Raw genomic sequence first — 16,156 nt, 5'->3', positions numbered from 1 at the left:
TGAGAATCGAATGAGAATTGGGGAAGTTATAGCCATCACAGTGGACCCTATAGGGAAAACCCCATTTTCAAGGGATCCCATCAGAAAAATGCACAAAAAATCTGAAAAATATTTTGTGTCAGGATTTTGATGCAGAATGGTGGCAAATCGATCTAGAAATCGTTAAAGGTACTCCGCTTGAGAATCGGATGAGAATTGGGGAAGTTATAGCCATCACAGTGGACCCTATAGGGAAAACCCATATAGGGAAAGCCATCACAGTGGACCCTATAGGGAAAACCCCATTTTCAAGGGATCCCATCAGAAAAATGCACAAAAAATCTGAAAAATATTTTGTCTCAGGATTTTGATGCAGAATGGTGGCAAATCGATCTAGAAATCGTTAAAGGTACTCCGCTTGAGAATCAGATGAGAATTGGTGAAGTTATAGCCATCACAGTGGACCCTATAGGGGAAAACCCCATTTTCAAGGGATCCCATCAGAAAAATGCACAAAAAATCTGAAAAATATTTTGTCTCAGGATTTTGATGCAGAATGGTGGCAAATCGATCCAGAAATCGTTTAAGGTACTCCGCTTGAGAATCGGATGAGAATTGGGGAAGTTATAGCCATCACAGTGGACCCTATAGGGAAAACCCCATTTTCAAGGGATCCCATCAGAAAAATGCACAAAAAATCTGAAAAATATTTTGTCTCAGGATTTTGATGCAGAATGGTGGCAAATCGATCCAGAAATCGTTTAAGGTACTCCGCTTGAGAATCGGATGAGAATTGGGGAAGTTATAGCCATCACAGTGGACCCTATAGGGAAAACCCCATTTTCAAGGGATCCCATCAGAAAAATGGACAAAAAATCTGAAAAATATTTTGTGTCAGGATTTTGATGCAGAATGGTGGCAAATCGATCTAGAAATCGTTAAAGGTACTCCGCTTGAAAATCGGATGAGAATTGGGGAAGTTATAGCCATCACAGTGGACCCTATAGGGAAAACCCCATTTTCAAGGGATCCCATCAGAAAAATGGACAAAAAATCTGAAAAATATTTTGTGTCAGGATTTTGATGCAGAATGGTGGCAAATCGATCTAGAAATCGTTTAAGGTACTCCGCTTGAGAATCGGATGAGAATTGGCGAAGTTATAGCCATCACAGTGGACCCTATAGGGAAAACCCCATTTTCAAGGGATCCCATCAGAAAAATGCACAAAAAATCTGAAAAATATTTTGTCTCAGGATTTTGATGCAGAATGGTGGCAAATCGATCTAGAAATCGTTAAAGGTACTCCGCTTGAGAATCAGATGAGAATTGGTGAAGTTATAGCCATCACAGTGGACCCTATAGGGGAAAACCCCATTTTCAAGGGATCCCATCAGAAAAATGCACAAAAAATCTGAAAAATATTTTGTCTCAGGATTTTGATGCAGAATGGTGGCAAATCGATCCAGAAATCGTTTAAGGTACTCCGCTTGAGAATCGGATGAGAATTGGGGAAGTTATAGCCATCACAGTGGACCCTATAGGGAAAACCCCATTTTCAAGGGATCCCATCAGAAAAATGCACAAAAAATCTGAAAAATATTTTGTCTCAGGATTTTGATGCAGAATGGTGGCAAATCGATCCAGAAATCGTTTAAGGTACTCCGCTTGAGAATGGGATGAGAATTGGGGAAGTTATAGCCATCACAGTGGACCCTATAGGGAAAACCCCATTTTCAAGGGATCCCATCAGAAAAATGCACAAAAAATCTGAAAAATATTTTGTCTCAGGATTTTGATGCAGAATGGTGGCAAATCGATCTAGAAATCGTTAAAGGTACTCCGCTTGAGAATCAGATGAGAATTGGTGAAGTTATAGCCATCACAGTGGACCCTATAGGGGAAAACCCCATTTTCAAGGGATCCCATCAGAAAAATGCACAAAAAATCTGAAAAATATTTTGTCTCAGGATTTTGATGCAGAATGGTGGCAAATCGATCTAGAAATCGTTAAAGGTACTCCGCTTGAGAATCAGATGAGAATTGGTGAAGTTATAGCCATCACAGTGGACCCTATAGGGGAAAACCCCATTTTCAAGGGATCCCATCAGAAAAATGCACAAAAAATCTGAAAAATATTTTGTCTCAGGATTTTGATGCAGAATGGTGGCAAATCGATCCAGAAATCGTTTAAGGTACTCCGCTTGAGAATCGGATGAGAATTGGGGAAGTTATAGCCATCACAGTGGACCCTATAGGGAAAACCCCATTTTCAAGGGATCCCATCAGAAAAATGCACAAAAAATCTGAAAAATATTTTGTCTCAGGATTTTGATGCAGAATGGTGGCAAATCGATCCAGAAATCGTTTAAGGTACTCCGCTTGAGAATGGGATGAGAATTGGGGAAGTTATAGCCATCACAGTGGACCCTATAGGGAAAACCCCATTTTCAAGGGATCCCATCAGAAAAATGCACAAAAAATCTGAAAAATATTTTGTCTCAGGATTTTGATGCAGAATGGTGGCAAATCGATCTAGAAATCGTTTAAGGTACTCCGCTTGAGAATCGGATGAGAATTGGTGAAGTTATAGCCATCACAGTGGACCCTATAGGGGAAAACCCCATTTTCAAGGTATCCCATCAGAAAAGTGGACAAAAAATCTGAAAAATATTTTGTCTCAAGATTTTGATGCAGAATGCTGGCAAATCGATCTACAAATCGTTAAAGGTACTCCGCTTGAGAATCGGATGAGAATTGGTGAAGATATGGCCATCACTGTGGACCCTATAGGGAAAACCCCATTTTCAAGGGATCCCGTCAGAAAAATGGACAAAAAACCTTAAAAATATTTTGTCTCAAGATTTTGATGCAGAATGCTGGCAAATCGATCTACAAATCGTTAAAGGTACTCCGCTTGAGAATCGGATGAGAATTGGGGAAGATCACTGTGGGTCATTTATTGACTTTTTTAAGATTTCTTGTATACCTTATGAAGGAGTAATGGCCCCTCATCTTTCGGTTTAGCATCTTGTGTTTCTGGGTAGAATTCGATTGGAATCCTTTGGCATTCCTGCCCACCCACAGACCCCTGAATGGGCGGCTGATTGAACTGGCAGCGTGCGGCTGAAATAATTAAATTTGCGACATTTCAACGCTCGCCGATCAATGGAATGGAATTAACTGTTGTCAATTATCCGTCGCTGCTTTCATGCCTCTAAATAGTAAATAAAAAACGACTGAGCCGAACCAGATTGAGAAATGGAGAAAAAACAATCGATTGCCGACAATAAAATGTCACTTGATCGCTGCTTTGGCGCTCGTGTCCGACTGAATTTAGGCATCGCCGGCGGTGGTCACTCTCCTCGGGATGCTGCAAGTTGGTGGGGCTACCCTCGGAATGGGAATCCCAATTGGAGAGATGCACTGGCAGAACAGCTTTCACAAACTTGAAACTAGAAAGAAAACCAAATTAATAAAATATACATTTATTAAGAATATACTTTTATTCATGTAAAACTTTCAACAACCAAATTTGTGTATTTTAGTTTAATTTTTCTCAGTGCATAGCTTGCCTTGGTTGTGCTGGGCTGGTGAGGGGGGTGCTGCTACCTGACCAGGTGGCGTCGATCTACCGCAACGCTCGACCACACAAGAAGCTTAATTTGTTGCAAGTTGTCCGCTGTCTCCGCTTGACTCCCCATCAATCAGTGGATGACGATTCTCCTCTGCCACGGATGCTCTACTGGAATGGTGCAAGAAGAAGAATCAACTACAGCCAGAAGGGGAGGTGGCTGCAGTTGCTCCTTTTTTTGCTCCAGTCCCGTTTCATCGAAAATTCAGAGCACGCGAGTGGAAGATTGTGTTTCTGAAGACTGAAGCTTTCGGAAGATTCTTTTTCCTTTTTATTGTTTTTTTTTTATATTTTTATTTAAAAGCTTTTAATTCTTTTAAGATGACAAAGCTTAGAAGATCACGACTTGCTGCTTATTCTTCATAATCAATGATTAATAAAATATGATTCATTGCTTTTCCAAAGTCATTATTTCAAGTTTATTCTCTTGTACCAGGGGTAAAAATCTTTAGAAAAATTAATAAAAAAAAATATGTAGTTGTAAAGTGAAGTGCTATTTATACATTCTTTTATAAAATATTTTGTTTAAACTTTAGAAAAGGCAAGGGAATTCTTTAGAAACAAAGTTAGAACACCCTCCTAAGCTTCATCTTCTCCTAAGGTTATCTCTTCATTCTTATTCATTAATAAAAATTGAAAGAGGTATTTACTAAAATTAGTAAGTTAGTAATGGATAGTTTAGGTAATGTCTTCAGGCTTTTAAGTTTACGTCAGCTTAAGACTCTTGAAAAGACAAATCTCACCTAGAGTCAAAATTAATATGGATTCTTGCGAGTTTAAAAGCACTTTTGATGGATTTCACCAAGAATCTTAACCCCAAGATAACTTCACATTAGCTCCACCCTAATTAACCCCTTCAACCCTTGCCACCCACAAACACACACATGCTTTCCCACCACTCTAATGAAAATCTATCACCGTCAGGTCTTGTTGAAAAAGTAAAATTCATTACACTTTCTCAATTATGTGAGATAAATTTTAATCAAGGAGGAGGCCAGGACATGCCACGACGAAAACCTCATCTTAATCAAGTAAATTAATAGCAGCGAGTACTCCTGCTCGCAGTCAGAGATCAAAGTAATTAATTATAATAATTAAAAACTTTTCGGTGGGCTGAAGTTGGGGGAAACCAAACTTTTAGACTTTTGAATGTGAAGGAGCGAAAGGATACAGGAAGGATGTTGAAAAGTGCGTGCACCTGTTGAGATTTAAGCAATTCCCCAAGCCAATCACATATTCATATCTTGTGCACCACGCACTTCAAGTTTTGGAGGGCCAACTGCATAGTTGCCATATTTTCTTCGAGTGTAGTAGTTTTTAATCATCGCTAAGAGCTCTGGAGGATGTGCTGTTCCGCTTGGCTGCACTGAAAGGCGCGGAAAGCATTTACCAACACTGCCACTGACACGCCCCAGCCACATAACCGAATTGTTTTTGTTCAGTGGAGCAAGGGCTGTGCATTTCTCGCCCTCTTTCACTTCAAGCTTCAAGGATAAACCGGATGATGGGGGATGGGGGATGCAGCCAGGACACCGCCTGTGAAAAGTGCACAGCAATCATCTAGAGTGGGCAAAAACAAAAAGGAGCACATCCTCCGGCAAAACCGCAATGAATAAGCAGTGACATCTGCCACGGGGCGTGGCTGTGTGCCCACTTGGAAGCAATTAATTGGCGTGAAAAAGGATAAGGGAGTGAGGCTCAAAAAGGATCTATGTATATGTTTTAAAATTTATTTTACTTTATTATAGATTACTTCACGTCATTGCACCTTCAATTACATTCGAAAATAACTAAATTCTATGCCAACTGGACGATATTTAGTTGGAAGGATAGGTGACCTCGGTCTTCTTCACGTTCAGGTTGCCGCTCTGGTCGGTGGCGCCCTGGATGTTGGTCGTCTTCTGGTTTCCGTTACTATCGACAGTGGTGAGAGTGTGCTGGACAATGGTTTGGGGAGCAGTTCCATAGCTGGACTGGGACTGGAAGGAGCTACCAACTCCGCCATTTGGGTAGCTGTTGGTGTTAATACTTCCAGTATAGGAGATGGGATAGCTTCCACTGTTGTAGTTGCCATTGTTGTAGGCACCAGAGTTGTAGGCACCAGAATTGTAGTTTCCGGTGGCAGAGTCCTCACCAAAACGGTTTTCAAAGCTTCTAAAAGTTTCAAAAAATAATTAATAAAAAAATGAATTTAATTGAATTAATAAATTATTAGCTTACACTGCTGGAGCTGCCGCCTGCTGAGTGTAGGAAGAGCCAGATTGTCCGGAACCATCGGCATTCTGAACGGAGTGGGAGGCAAAGGTGATGGTGCCACCGTTTCCTGACGAGGAGGAGGACGAAGAGGAAGATGAAGACGAGCTATAGACCTGACGACGCAGACGCCTCAGCAGATGGTCATTAACCGGATGAACATCGGAGGGATGGCCCTCAGCGTCCAAGGTGAAGAAGGCACGTGGCAGAAACTGTCCAGCTAATTGCATGAAAAAATAAATATAAATAATATTGCTAAGCTAAGTTTGTGGCCTTTAAAAATTAATTCAAATAAACTTAAATATCATCCATTTTAATAGCAAAGTCAAGCTTGCAAGTGGTTGCTTTAGTAGTCTAATCCGAAAAGTATGCTTCAAATAATGCTCATCTATTCCAAACTTTTATTTTTCACTTTGTGTGTGAAAGTTTGTCCATTCTCCGTACGCGTGAATATTTAAACTCAATGCGAATTAGAATTGCTTTATTATTCACGAAAAAAACTGAAATTAATGTTCGGAAAGTTTCAAACAGAAAACATTTGTCGCCAACACTTAATGAGCCATCGAATTTCACAAACCAGTTTTTAAGTTTCATAGATATTTTTTTGTGTTTTTTTTTTTGGGTATTATTAACATACTCGCACCCGCAGGCTACCGACTTGTTAATCAAATTAATAATAAACATGATAAACACTATAGGAGGCACTGTAGGAACAGAACCTTGGCGGGGCGATGATGTAATTGCAGAGGTAGCCAAGTTTAATCACTTCACTAATTATAATTATCTTGCGACTTACCGGAAGAGGCCGACGCGGCAGAAATCGCAAACAGAGCGATGGCAATCACAGCGTATTTCATTGTGGTGGCAGAGTTCTGTAAAAAAGTACACTTTAGCACTAGGTTTTAGGGGATATCTCAGGGGAGCAGGGGGAGGGGACTGCCACCAGCACTCACAATGACGAACGAAAGACTGAAGCAGCGAACGCGTGAAAAGTTCAAAATCGACTAAGATCGCGGTGGCGCTGGCCGTCGCTTTTATATGGAAATTTTTAGCGCTGACGTAGTGCGAATCATCAACTCCAACATCATTATCATCAGAAGCCGTCAAACAACCAGAAGAAGAGCTGAGCAAACAGCTCAAGCCCCGGCTCTACCACCGGGTGGTGGTTCAGATCAACAATAAACAAAAGATCGAATAAGAAAAGAATTAAAGATTTGAAATCTTGGTCCCAAACTCGTAAAAATAAAGTTAGAGCCGGTGAATCATTTCTCTCTCTCTCTCTGGGAGTTTCTCTGGAGAATTATTCATCTCTTGTGAAAATAAATCCCCCAAAAAAAAGTTAATAATAATAAAACCCAAAGCTGGGAATTTCGGTTCAGTTTGTTTTGACTTTATTTGTATTTCGCGTTATAGCCCGAAAAACCTACAGAAAGAGTTCAATTGTTTTTTCTCTTTTTTTTGTTTGTGTTCTTTATTCATGAGTATTGCCTTGAGCTCTGCTTTTGACCCGATTCGTGTTTTTTGGCCAACAGAATAAGTGCCATGGGCAATAACCTGATTACAAATGGGGGGCCAACACCTAAGATTCAAAGCTACTGACCCTATACAGAAACTACATATTTTCATTTAAACATTTAGTTTAATGGCTGCCATGCGTCAACGAATTATAATAATTTTGGAATATTAATTAGGGATTTCTCTGTCGCGTCTAGTTCGGCTGTCGTCTCCACACGCCCCATTAGAAATTCAACTGGTTTTGGCCTGTTTTTGTTTGTTTTCTGGCCCAACAAATTAAAACGAATCTTGTTATTTAACTTTACATTAACATATATATTCCAGGAAATCCTTTGTATCATTAGCCAACCGGTTATCCAACCAGATGTGACTGATCATCTCACATGGTAACGGAGTGCAACAAACCAAATATTCAATATTTCGAACATCCGAGAATTCAATTTGAAGGATTTATACTAATCCAATAGATGGCCACAAAATATTTGGCCATTTGTTGCCGCCACTCATAAGTATACAAATATTTTTGAATTTTGCACACGTTTTTTGCCAAAAAAATGGAATAAATGGTTGGAGGGGGAGTGGAAAAACCTTTTCCGCAAATGGTGACAAAGCAGAATTCTTGGGCCGCCTACTCGGAAAAATAATCCCCAGCCGATTTGAACGATTTATTATTTCGGGCAGCCAGCTCGGAGCCAGTCCAGTACACTGGGAACACCCAGAACCATTAATCATTCGAGTCCAGATCCAAGTCCGAGTTGTGGACACTCGACATTGGTGGACATTTGGCGAAGAAACTTTTGCGGTACGTGGCAACGTGTTGAAATTACAAAATGTGTTAAAAACTGAACGAGGGGTAGGCATCAAAAAATACAAAAAACCCCCCAAAAAAAACTAAAATAAAATATTTCATTCACACACGGACTTTTGGTCCATCCTGTCTCTCCAAATAAAAAAACATAAATTTCCTTTGAGAATAGATCCGTTGACTGACCGAACTTTCGAGTTTTTTTTTTTAGGGGGGGTAGTGGCAAGGTGATTATATTTGACAGCCGACCTGGGACTCAAGACCCCGCCCCTTTTTTCATCGCCAGACAGGACATGGGTACCAAGTCCAGCTATGAGGAAATTAGTTTTATTTGCTGTCTGATTTATGGTTTAGATATTTTAGAGAACTATATAAAATAGCTATACATTTTCGTGAAGAAAAAATCTTAAAATTAAAGCGCAATATTCTGTACAATTTTTGGCATTCAATAATGATGATTATCTCGAGGGACCTGCAAAAATATGAATAATTGAAACAGCTGAAAAATATAATATAACCAAATCAGCTTTCTGTTTTGGGTTTTTGATGTTTTTTCTTTGTTGGGGAATGAGTGACAATTTTCTTTCATTTCAACCTCCCTCAACTGACAAAGCTTTGATTACAAAATTGATTTTCAATGTTTTTCGCCTAAAAATACACAAAAGAGTCGACAAAAAAGATTTGCCTGTGACTGTCAGTGGTGGTTGGGGGGAATCCACCTCTCCAATCCACTCCAAAATCCATATCCCAGCTACCTCAACGAATGTGTCGGCTTGGAGGCACGAACCTCGCCTGATTTCTCCAGTGATTTTTGCGCAATCAGGCTGATGAGGATGTGCAAAGGATGATGCATGTAGGCATTCGTATGATTAGTATCCTTTCAGTCATCAGGCTGGCAGTGGCAGGACTCTCTCTGGCATGCCAAGTGGCCTCGGCCTGGGCTCGATGAAACTTTAATGGCCGGCAAGGACAAGGCCAAAAGGAGTCACTGAATGGAATACGTGAGCTGGCCAAGGAAATGGATATTGTAAGCTGCGAGAAAGTTGAGTAGTCTTCTGGTCTTAGGAGTATATACTTTTAGTATCCTTACACATCCTTAGTCGCAGTGTAAAAACCAGTCCAAGACAAAGTGAAATGCATTGAGGTGGCTGGCTGGGAAACGCGTCTCGAATCTACAACTACTACTCGTGTTCCCCCCACAAACTAATCCTGTCTAGCATATGCCAGATCCTGACTACCATATAATGTCCTTGGCCCACGAGCATCTTTATTATTATCCTTGCTGTCATGCAATTATTTTGGACTATTTTTTCGGCGACTCGGCATTGTATCCTGGGAAAGGCAAACAATGGCCATTTCGGGCACACGACTCCGAGCCTGATTGCATCCGTTCTTGGGAAGCCGCTGGGTCGTGTATTACCAGCATCCTTACATCGTGACTTCCTTCCGGTGATCGGTGTAACTGGATGAAGTCCAATGGCTTCATCCGCAATTTTCACGCCCACTTTGTTTGATGATGACAAATCTCGTTGCGTGTTATCAGATTGGCCGACATCCTCCCCCTTGCCATTGCCATTGCCGTTGCATAATTATGTTTATCTTCGGAAGCTACGTTCAGGTCACGTGTCCTTCGTCCCGCCACCCTCCGCTGCCTCGGAAGTAGCGGCACGTGCTAATCGGCGGTCGCCTGCCACCGCCCCCTCGTTGCAACTACCCGGCTTCCAACATTCCTGATAATTGAAATCGCTAAGCTCTGGATCGGAACGGGAATGGCTTCATTTATCAGTTCAGTTCGATGGCAGTCCATTATATCCTTCCTGAACATCACTTTGCTCGATTGGTTTGCTCAATTTTCGTTGATTAATTAGCCAGGACATTCAGATATAATGCAAATGATGAACTTTCTCCTTTAAGAGCATCCTTCAGTTAATGAGTACACCAGCACTCATTCCAACACTCGAACCGAATGAGTGTCGCCCTGCGGACGCATAAATTATGAATAAAAGCCACTCACACGTGGATAAAGGAGCAAGGATGGGGTTTGGGGGCTTTTATGCCCAGAAGCCGCAGTCTGAGGCCGAGAAGTGTCCTAAATATTTAAATACTTAAAAACCATAAACCTGAGTATTTATAAATTGACTTTAACAAGCTCTCACATGTGTGTGTTTTTGTCCATAAAAGGATAATGGTTTTAGAAAGGTGGAGTATGTCTGTGGGCTGACCCTTTTCGGTCCAAAAGGATATAGCCAGGCTCCATTCATTAGAAATGCTCACTAATGTGCCCGACTTAATAATAATCAAATTTATATGCATGGTTATGTCCTTTAGAGCAGGTCCTGTGAAGTTTCCCAGCAAATCTGAAAATAGATGGGGCGTCGTCTCAGTTTCTCGTCTCTGAGAAATCCTTCTCCGAGAAGGACCTTTGCCTCAAAAGTGTCAATATCCTTGCTGCAGCTGCCCGTTAAGGTGTGGGCCAAAAGAAGAAAAAAACACGCCCAGTGTCTAGTACCGTTACTCTCTGTTACCAGTATTTTTGTTTACTTGTGGCCGACACTGTAATTAAATGGCCAAAAAAGGTCGGCTCTCCTGGGAGATCCTTTTCGGCTGCCCGAGATGGCCCAGGATGAGTCTTGAAAACTTTACAAAAATTAATTACAAATGCTGGGCTCATACAATGTTATGATAGGCAGGATATCCTTCTGATTTGCCAGGAGGAGAGTTTCTTTATTGGCCACACCCCGAACTCTGAATCTTTCCACGACAATTGCAACAAAGACAGCATACATTCGAGCTGAGCAGGATATGTGTCCTGAGGGTTGCTTTGCAGGAGCATTAACCCCTTTGGCTTCTGGACAAGATGGATAGGAACAACAACGAAATAAAAAAAAATTGAAATAAATTACCAAAACTAAAGGCAACAACTGTTCGCATAATGAAGTCAAATTATATTTTTGCCTGAATAGGTTAGGGTGTGTCCTGGTGCCTGGTCCTTGAAATTATGCAAATAGCTGGATGCACTTCAGGCACTACCCCGCATTAGTGTCATCGGGCATTTGCCGAACCATTTCATTGACACGTGGAAGGTATGTACCTCCACTAGGTGAGGTGGCGTCCACTAGGTATGTATGATGTTATCATTTAATTCGTTGAGAATTAACACGGACATTGTCAACCGTAAATGAGCTAATTAATCTAGTAAATGTATCGTCCTCCCACTCCTCCCCAAGTTGTCGCCTTCGCTTGCGTTTTTGTGGTTCTCCAGAGGATCCCCATTGTTGACACGCTTCTCCAGGTGGCAGCGGTTGGGGGAGGCACCTGGACTGGGTACGGGGCTCCCTCGGGGCACTGCCCAAGAGCCCCCAAATGAGATGCACGAATTCCTGTCCGCAGACGAAGCACCTAATAAAATTTTACATTTAATTATGTTGAAAACATTTTCAAGGGAATATCCTAAACTTAGATCTAAGACTCCTTCCTTTTACATATTCTCCTAATTTTTGGCTAACTCTTTCCGACTTCAAATCAATCTTTTGGCCACTTGATGTAGCCGCTGGTGCATTGGTTTCCCAATCTCGGGTATGGGACTCTTCGTATTTGGTCAGGCTGAAAAATAATTTCTTGTTTATGGCCAAGTTGTTTTCACCAGCCACTAAAATGCTTATCGAATGCCGGAGATCACCTGGCGACGAGGCTTGTAAATATTTATGATTTTTTGCGATTTTTGTTGCGATTTTTTCCTCAATGATAAACGAGTTTCTTTCCCGGGATGGCAGACTTGGCCCAAGTCCTTGGGATTGTGGGAAGAAATTGTTCGCCTAGCGCCCCCCTCGGGCCACCTTTAGTTTGTTGAAATAACAAATCAGTAGAAAGGTCTTGTATTTTCAAACTCATACCATTTGCTTTTCTAATGTAAACGAAACCTTTTTTTTTCAATATTTTCTTACTTACCCTCACGAGAACGTTTAGGTCGAGGTTTTGGGTAAATATTTAAACTTGTTGTTGCGATTGTTTTCGCAAAATCGTTGCAGTTGGTCAAACACGTGTTTGAGATAATTAAATTAAATTTACTTGCCTCCGTTTTTTAGCCACTTTAGCCCTGCCACGTGCCACTTTGGACCACCCCCCTTAACAATGAAGTGGCAAACACTTGAGCACTTGCTGCAAGAGTAGTTGCCTCAAAACTTCTTCTTTAAACTGTGGCAAGTGCAGTTTAGCTTTGTTTTCTCAAATACATAAAATGGAAGGGAGGAAAAGGGGTTTCTGGGAAATTCCGGGAAACCGAAAACTTTGGTGGTCTCAAGTGCAGACAATGCAACTGTCATTGCTGAATGGATAGATCTCTGGCATCTGTCACTGGCTCCTCGGAGAATAAACTAAATTCCCTTGAATGCCCGACAATAATAATTGTAATGATGATGATGACTTGAGGAAATCGAGGAAAGGCAAGAAGATTTCGAACTGAAACTAAATATGATTTATTTTCACGGTGTGTTAGCATATAGCAGCGCCTCCCTCATTAGTCGAGGACCGGGTAATTTGCATAAGTGTCCTGGCCCCAGGACGACGCACTCGAGAGGGAAACTAATTAAAATGTTCGCGCCTCAAATTTCCTCCAGACCCTGGCTTATTTATGACCCTGTGAATGTCTTGCATATGGACCTAGGATGAGGGTTTCCAAACTCTGCGTTTCTTGTTCTTATTCTCAACCTCATTTGACTATTTTTTTCCTTTTCATTTTTGTTTACGAGTGACAAATGCGACATTTACATGCGAGTCCTTGCCTTGCTCGCCAGTCGGAGTATGAATATTAAAATTATTCATGGTTTCTGCCTCATTCGAGATGGCGTCTCTGCGATTCCAGATTTGAGAGTTAAGGGGTGTGAGTTGGAGGATATAGAGAAAAGGAAGTATTGAGTTAAAGGATGGTCTAAAGGGTGTGCTTGGGAGATGATTTTTAAAAGATTTTATTGATATTTTACTAAAAAGAACAATAAAATGAAGAGAAATTATATGTTTAAAGATTTGATTATTAGATTTATTATTGGATATTTTAGGAAATCTATAAAATATATTTAAATTTAATTTATATGATAAAATATTATTAATAACGAATAATTTCTGTGTATGTCAGTCCAAGAAGGTGACGAACTGCATGCCTTAGTAAGCAGGAAGAGGTTACGCTCTACCTAAGGAGGTAGAGGCTACCTTCTAAAAAAAGAAGGATTAAAAATGTTATTATGATGATATAATAAGGTAGTAAAATAATTGATATTTTTCTTATTTAAAATAATATAGATCGAATAGATACATATGTAGATATAATAGTTCTTATTTCCTTGTTCCTTGTTGTTCCTCAAAGTTAATCTCCTTACTAATTACAACCGCAAACTACAATTGTGATGAAATTGGAAGCCACCCCTCACCACTAATCCTCTCAAGCTTCATAGAAGAACCAGAAGAGGGCTTCTACCAACAAATTATTTAGCAATTGGCTAGTGAAAGTCCGACATCATGTAAATCCAATTGTAAACAATTTGGAATCAAATTCCCCGAGAACAGGAACGGGGAGTTCAGGGGTCGTGGCTTTTCCGCCATGACAGCTGTCGCGGCCCGGATATTCCGCTGAGGATTGGGCGTGATAAAAGGGGTTAATCGAACACGCGGACCGCACTCTCGGATTGGGGAATTTTCTTCACCTTTGCGGCGAAAAAAAAAAAGAAAATTTGTGAAGAGCAGAAGGGCCGAAGAATCTCCTTCAGGGTATTTTGGTTAATTAGCGATGTCTGGGGACATAGTCTTGTGTTTGCTCTTTTCCGCCGATTTAAACATAAAATTTGTTCCAGCAGCTCTGGGGAAATGTTTCCAGAACTTTTCCAAAATAGACCAACAAGTGAGGAGGGTGGGAGGGGGTACTATGGAGAAATAAGAAATCAGAAAGGGTGTGATGATTCTTAAAAAGATGTGATTCTTTGGTCCTGACACTTGCTGACTTTTTGGCCAACAGGGTTCCGGGGCCTTGTCAGAAGTTAATGAGATTACCACGCCCCTTAAATTAATTCACAGAAAAGTCAAACATCCTCTGGTTATCCCCATCTCTCTTCCTCGTTGCTGCGTTGTTTTCAATCGGTCACAGGCAGAAACCGCAAATGCGGAAAATGCAAATTATTTTTCATCCGAACCCCGGTACCCCTGAACCTGAACCCGAACCTGACAACCAAAAACTGAAAACCCATACCCCACCCCTGACCTTTGTTCTCCTAACGAGGCGTGAAAATTTTGTGGGCGGTGTCGGTTACTAATCCGCACACAGAGCGAGTGGAGAGAGAGGAACTCTGAGAAGAAGTAGGTACTCAAGGATGTTTGACAACTTACTGGCTGCAGGATAATAATGTGCTAAAGTCAGAAGGGTTAAACCCGAAAATGATGACTAATCAACAACGGAAACACAACATACAAGTATTGTTTAAATAAAAGGGAAATTTTAAAGAAGTCCTGTACATGTCCTTAATACCATAATCTTACCATAATTCTATGTATAACCTGTTAAATCTAGTGAATCTCTAAAATTCCTAATTAATACAAGTTTAATTTTTCATTTCCCTTTCATTCTTAAATCCAAAATATTAAAAAATACAAAAAACTTTACCATTAAGCCTAGTACTGAGTTGACGAAAATCCGCTCTTGAAATTCCGCTTGCGAAATTGCACTTTATTCGGCTGGCGAGGTAGTGTGACCAAAACAATGAAGAAATAAGGTAATACTGAACAGCTGTTGTTTGTAAACAAAAAACAAATAAGCAAAAATGAATTCAAAACGATTGGATGTTAGTGTTTTGTTTATGTATTTCGCCGCTAAGGAGCTGATTAAGAAATAGAAAACTGGGTCAAAATCAAAATCCAAATCAATCACAAATCATTTCAATGCCATTTTATGGCATTAAAATGCCCCTTCGGGACGGCCAAATAAATCTTCCCCAATTTCCTGGATGGAAGTAACTTAATACAAAAAAAAAAAAAAAAAATGCCCCTTGTGGGTCAAATCTCATATTATGGGCTTCGTCATGACCGCAGAAATTCATTTTAATTTGTCCTGGCGCGTCGAAAATGTTTCGGGCCGACTATTTTTTTGTTTGGTCAATTGACCCTCCATGTCGCTCCTATACAAATAATTTGAACTATTTATTTTACCTCCCCGAGAGCAGCTGTTTATTTTTTTTGATCCGGCAACACGATAAACATCGATAACAAAAATTTTCGTCAACTCAGTACCCGCAAAATCTAGAAGGCAAAAATTTCTTCTTCTTTCCTTTTTTCCACCGTTTTTTTTATATGGAGTTTGACAGCTGTCACTCGTTGGACAGCGGATTTTCGTCAACTCAGTACTAGGCTTTAGTTTCAATATTCCCACTCAGTCCGCTCACCCACACGCATAAACTGCTTGCTCTGCTGAACTGCTTTGCCGGCCCTCGCCAAAGAGAAGCCATTACCACTGCAACTACCAATCCATTGACCAATCAGCATGCAGCACTCTACGCAATGACATTCTTGTTTTTGTTGGCTCCATTTTTGGGCTCCCCAGCGATTTCGGTTTGGTTGCGGTTTTTAACATTTCGTTACCGTTTCGTTCGGCGTTGACACTTGGCCTCCCAGAAGTGGGGGCCGGAAAGGTGCCTGCCTGGGAATTTAATTGAGCGCCTAGACTGGGACTTGGACTTGGATGGACGAGATCCTAGACACACGCCCCCAACTGGGGACGTTCCATTTGGGTTCCAATTCGCAGCGTTCCTTTGGGGGGGCCCAGTGCTGCATAACAGTGGCGCTCTCTCTCTTTCTCCCTCTCTATCCTTCTGTCTCGTTTACTCTGTCCTGGCCCCATGGCCGCAATACCTCTCTCTCTCATGTTTCTAGAGTCGGTGGCGGTGGTTGGTTTTTTGCTGACAGTTCGGCTCTCCACGGGATTGGCCTCTCGTCA

General features: G+C 41.0%; 1 protein-coding gene across 1 annotated transcript; it reads right to left on the bottom strand.

The window, feature by feature from the left end:
- Nucleotides 1-5,327: 5,327 nt before the first annotated feature.
- On the bottom strand, nucleotides 5,328-6,855 carry hui (hase und igel). Its single transcript, XM_070278861.1, has 4 exons — nucleotides 6,818-6,855; nucleotides 6,661-6,736; nucleotides 5,832-6,084; nucleotides 5,328-5,765 (listed from the first exon to the last, which is right to left on the bottom strand). Exons 2-4 carry the CDS (start codon nucleotides 6,719-6,721, stop codon nucleotides 5,429-5,431), a joined length of 651 nt encoding a protein of 216 aa, XP_070134962.1. The 5' UTR covers nucleotides 6,722-6,736; nucleotides 6,818-6,855; the 3' UTR covers nucleotides 5,328-5,428.
- Between the last annotated feature and the right edge of the window lie 9,301 nt (nucleotides 6,856-16,156).

This window comes from Drosophila bipectinata, chromosome 2R, assembly GCF_030179905.1.
Source record: "Drosophila bipectinata strain 14024-0381.07 chromosome 2R, DbipHiC1v2, whole genome shotgun sequence".
NCBI lineage: Eukaryota > Metazoa > Arthropoda > Insecta > Diptera > Drosophilidae > Drosophila > Drosophila bipectinata.
The sequence above is the reverse complement of the archived record's forward strand: the minus strand, read 5'-3'. Positions and strand labels throughout refer to the sequence as shown.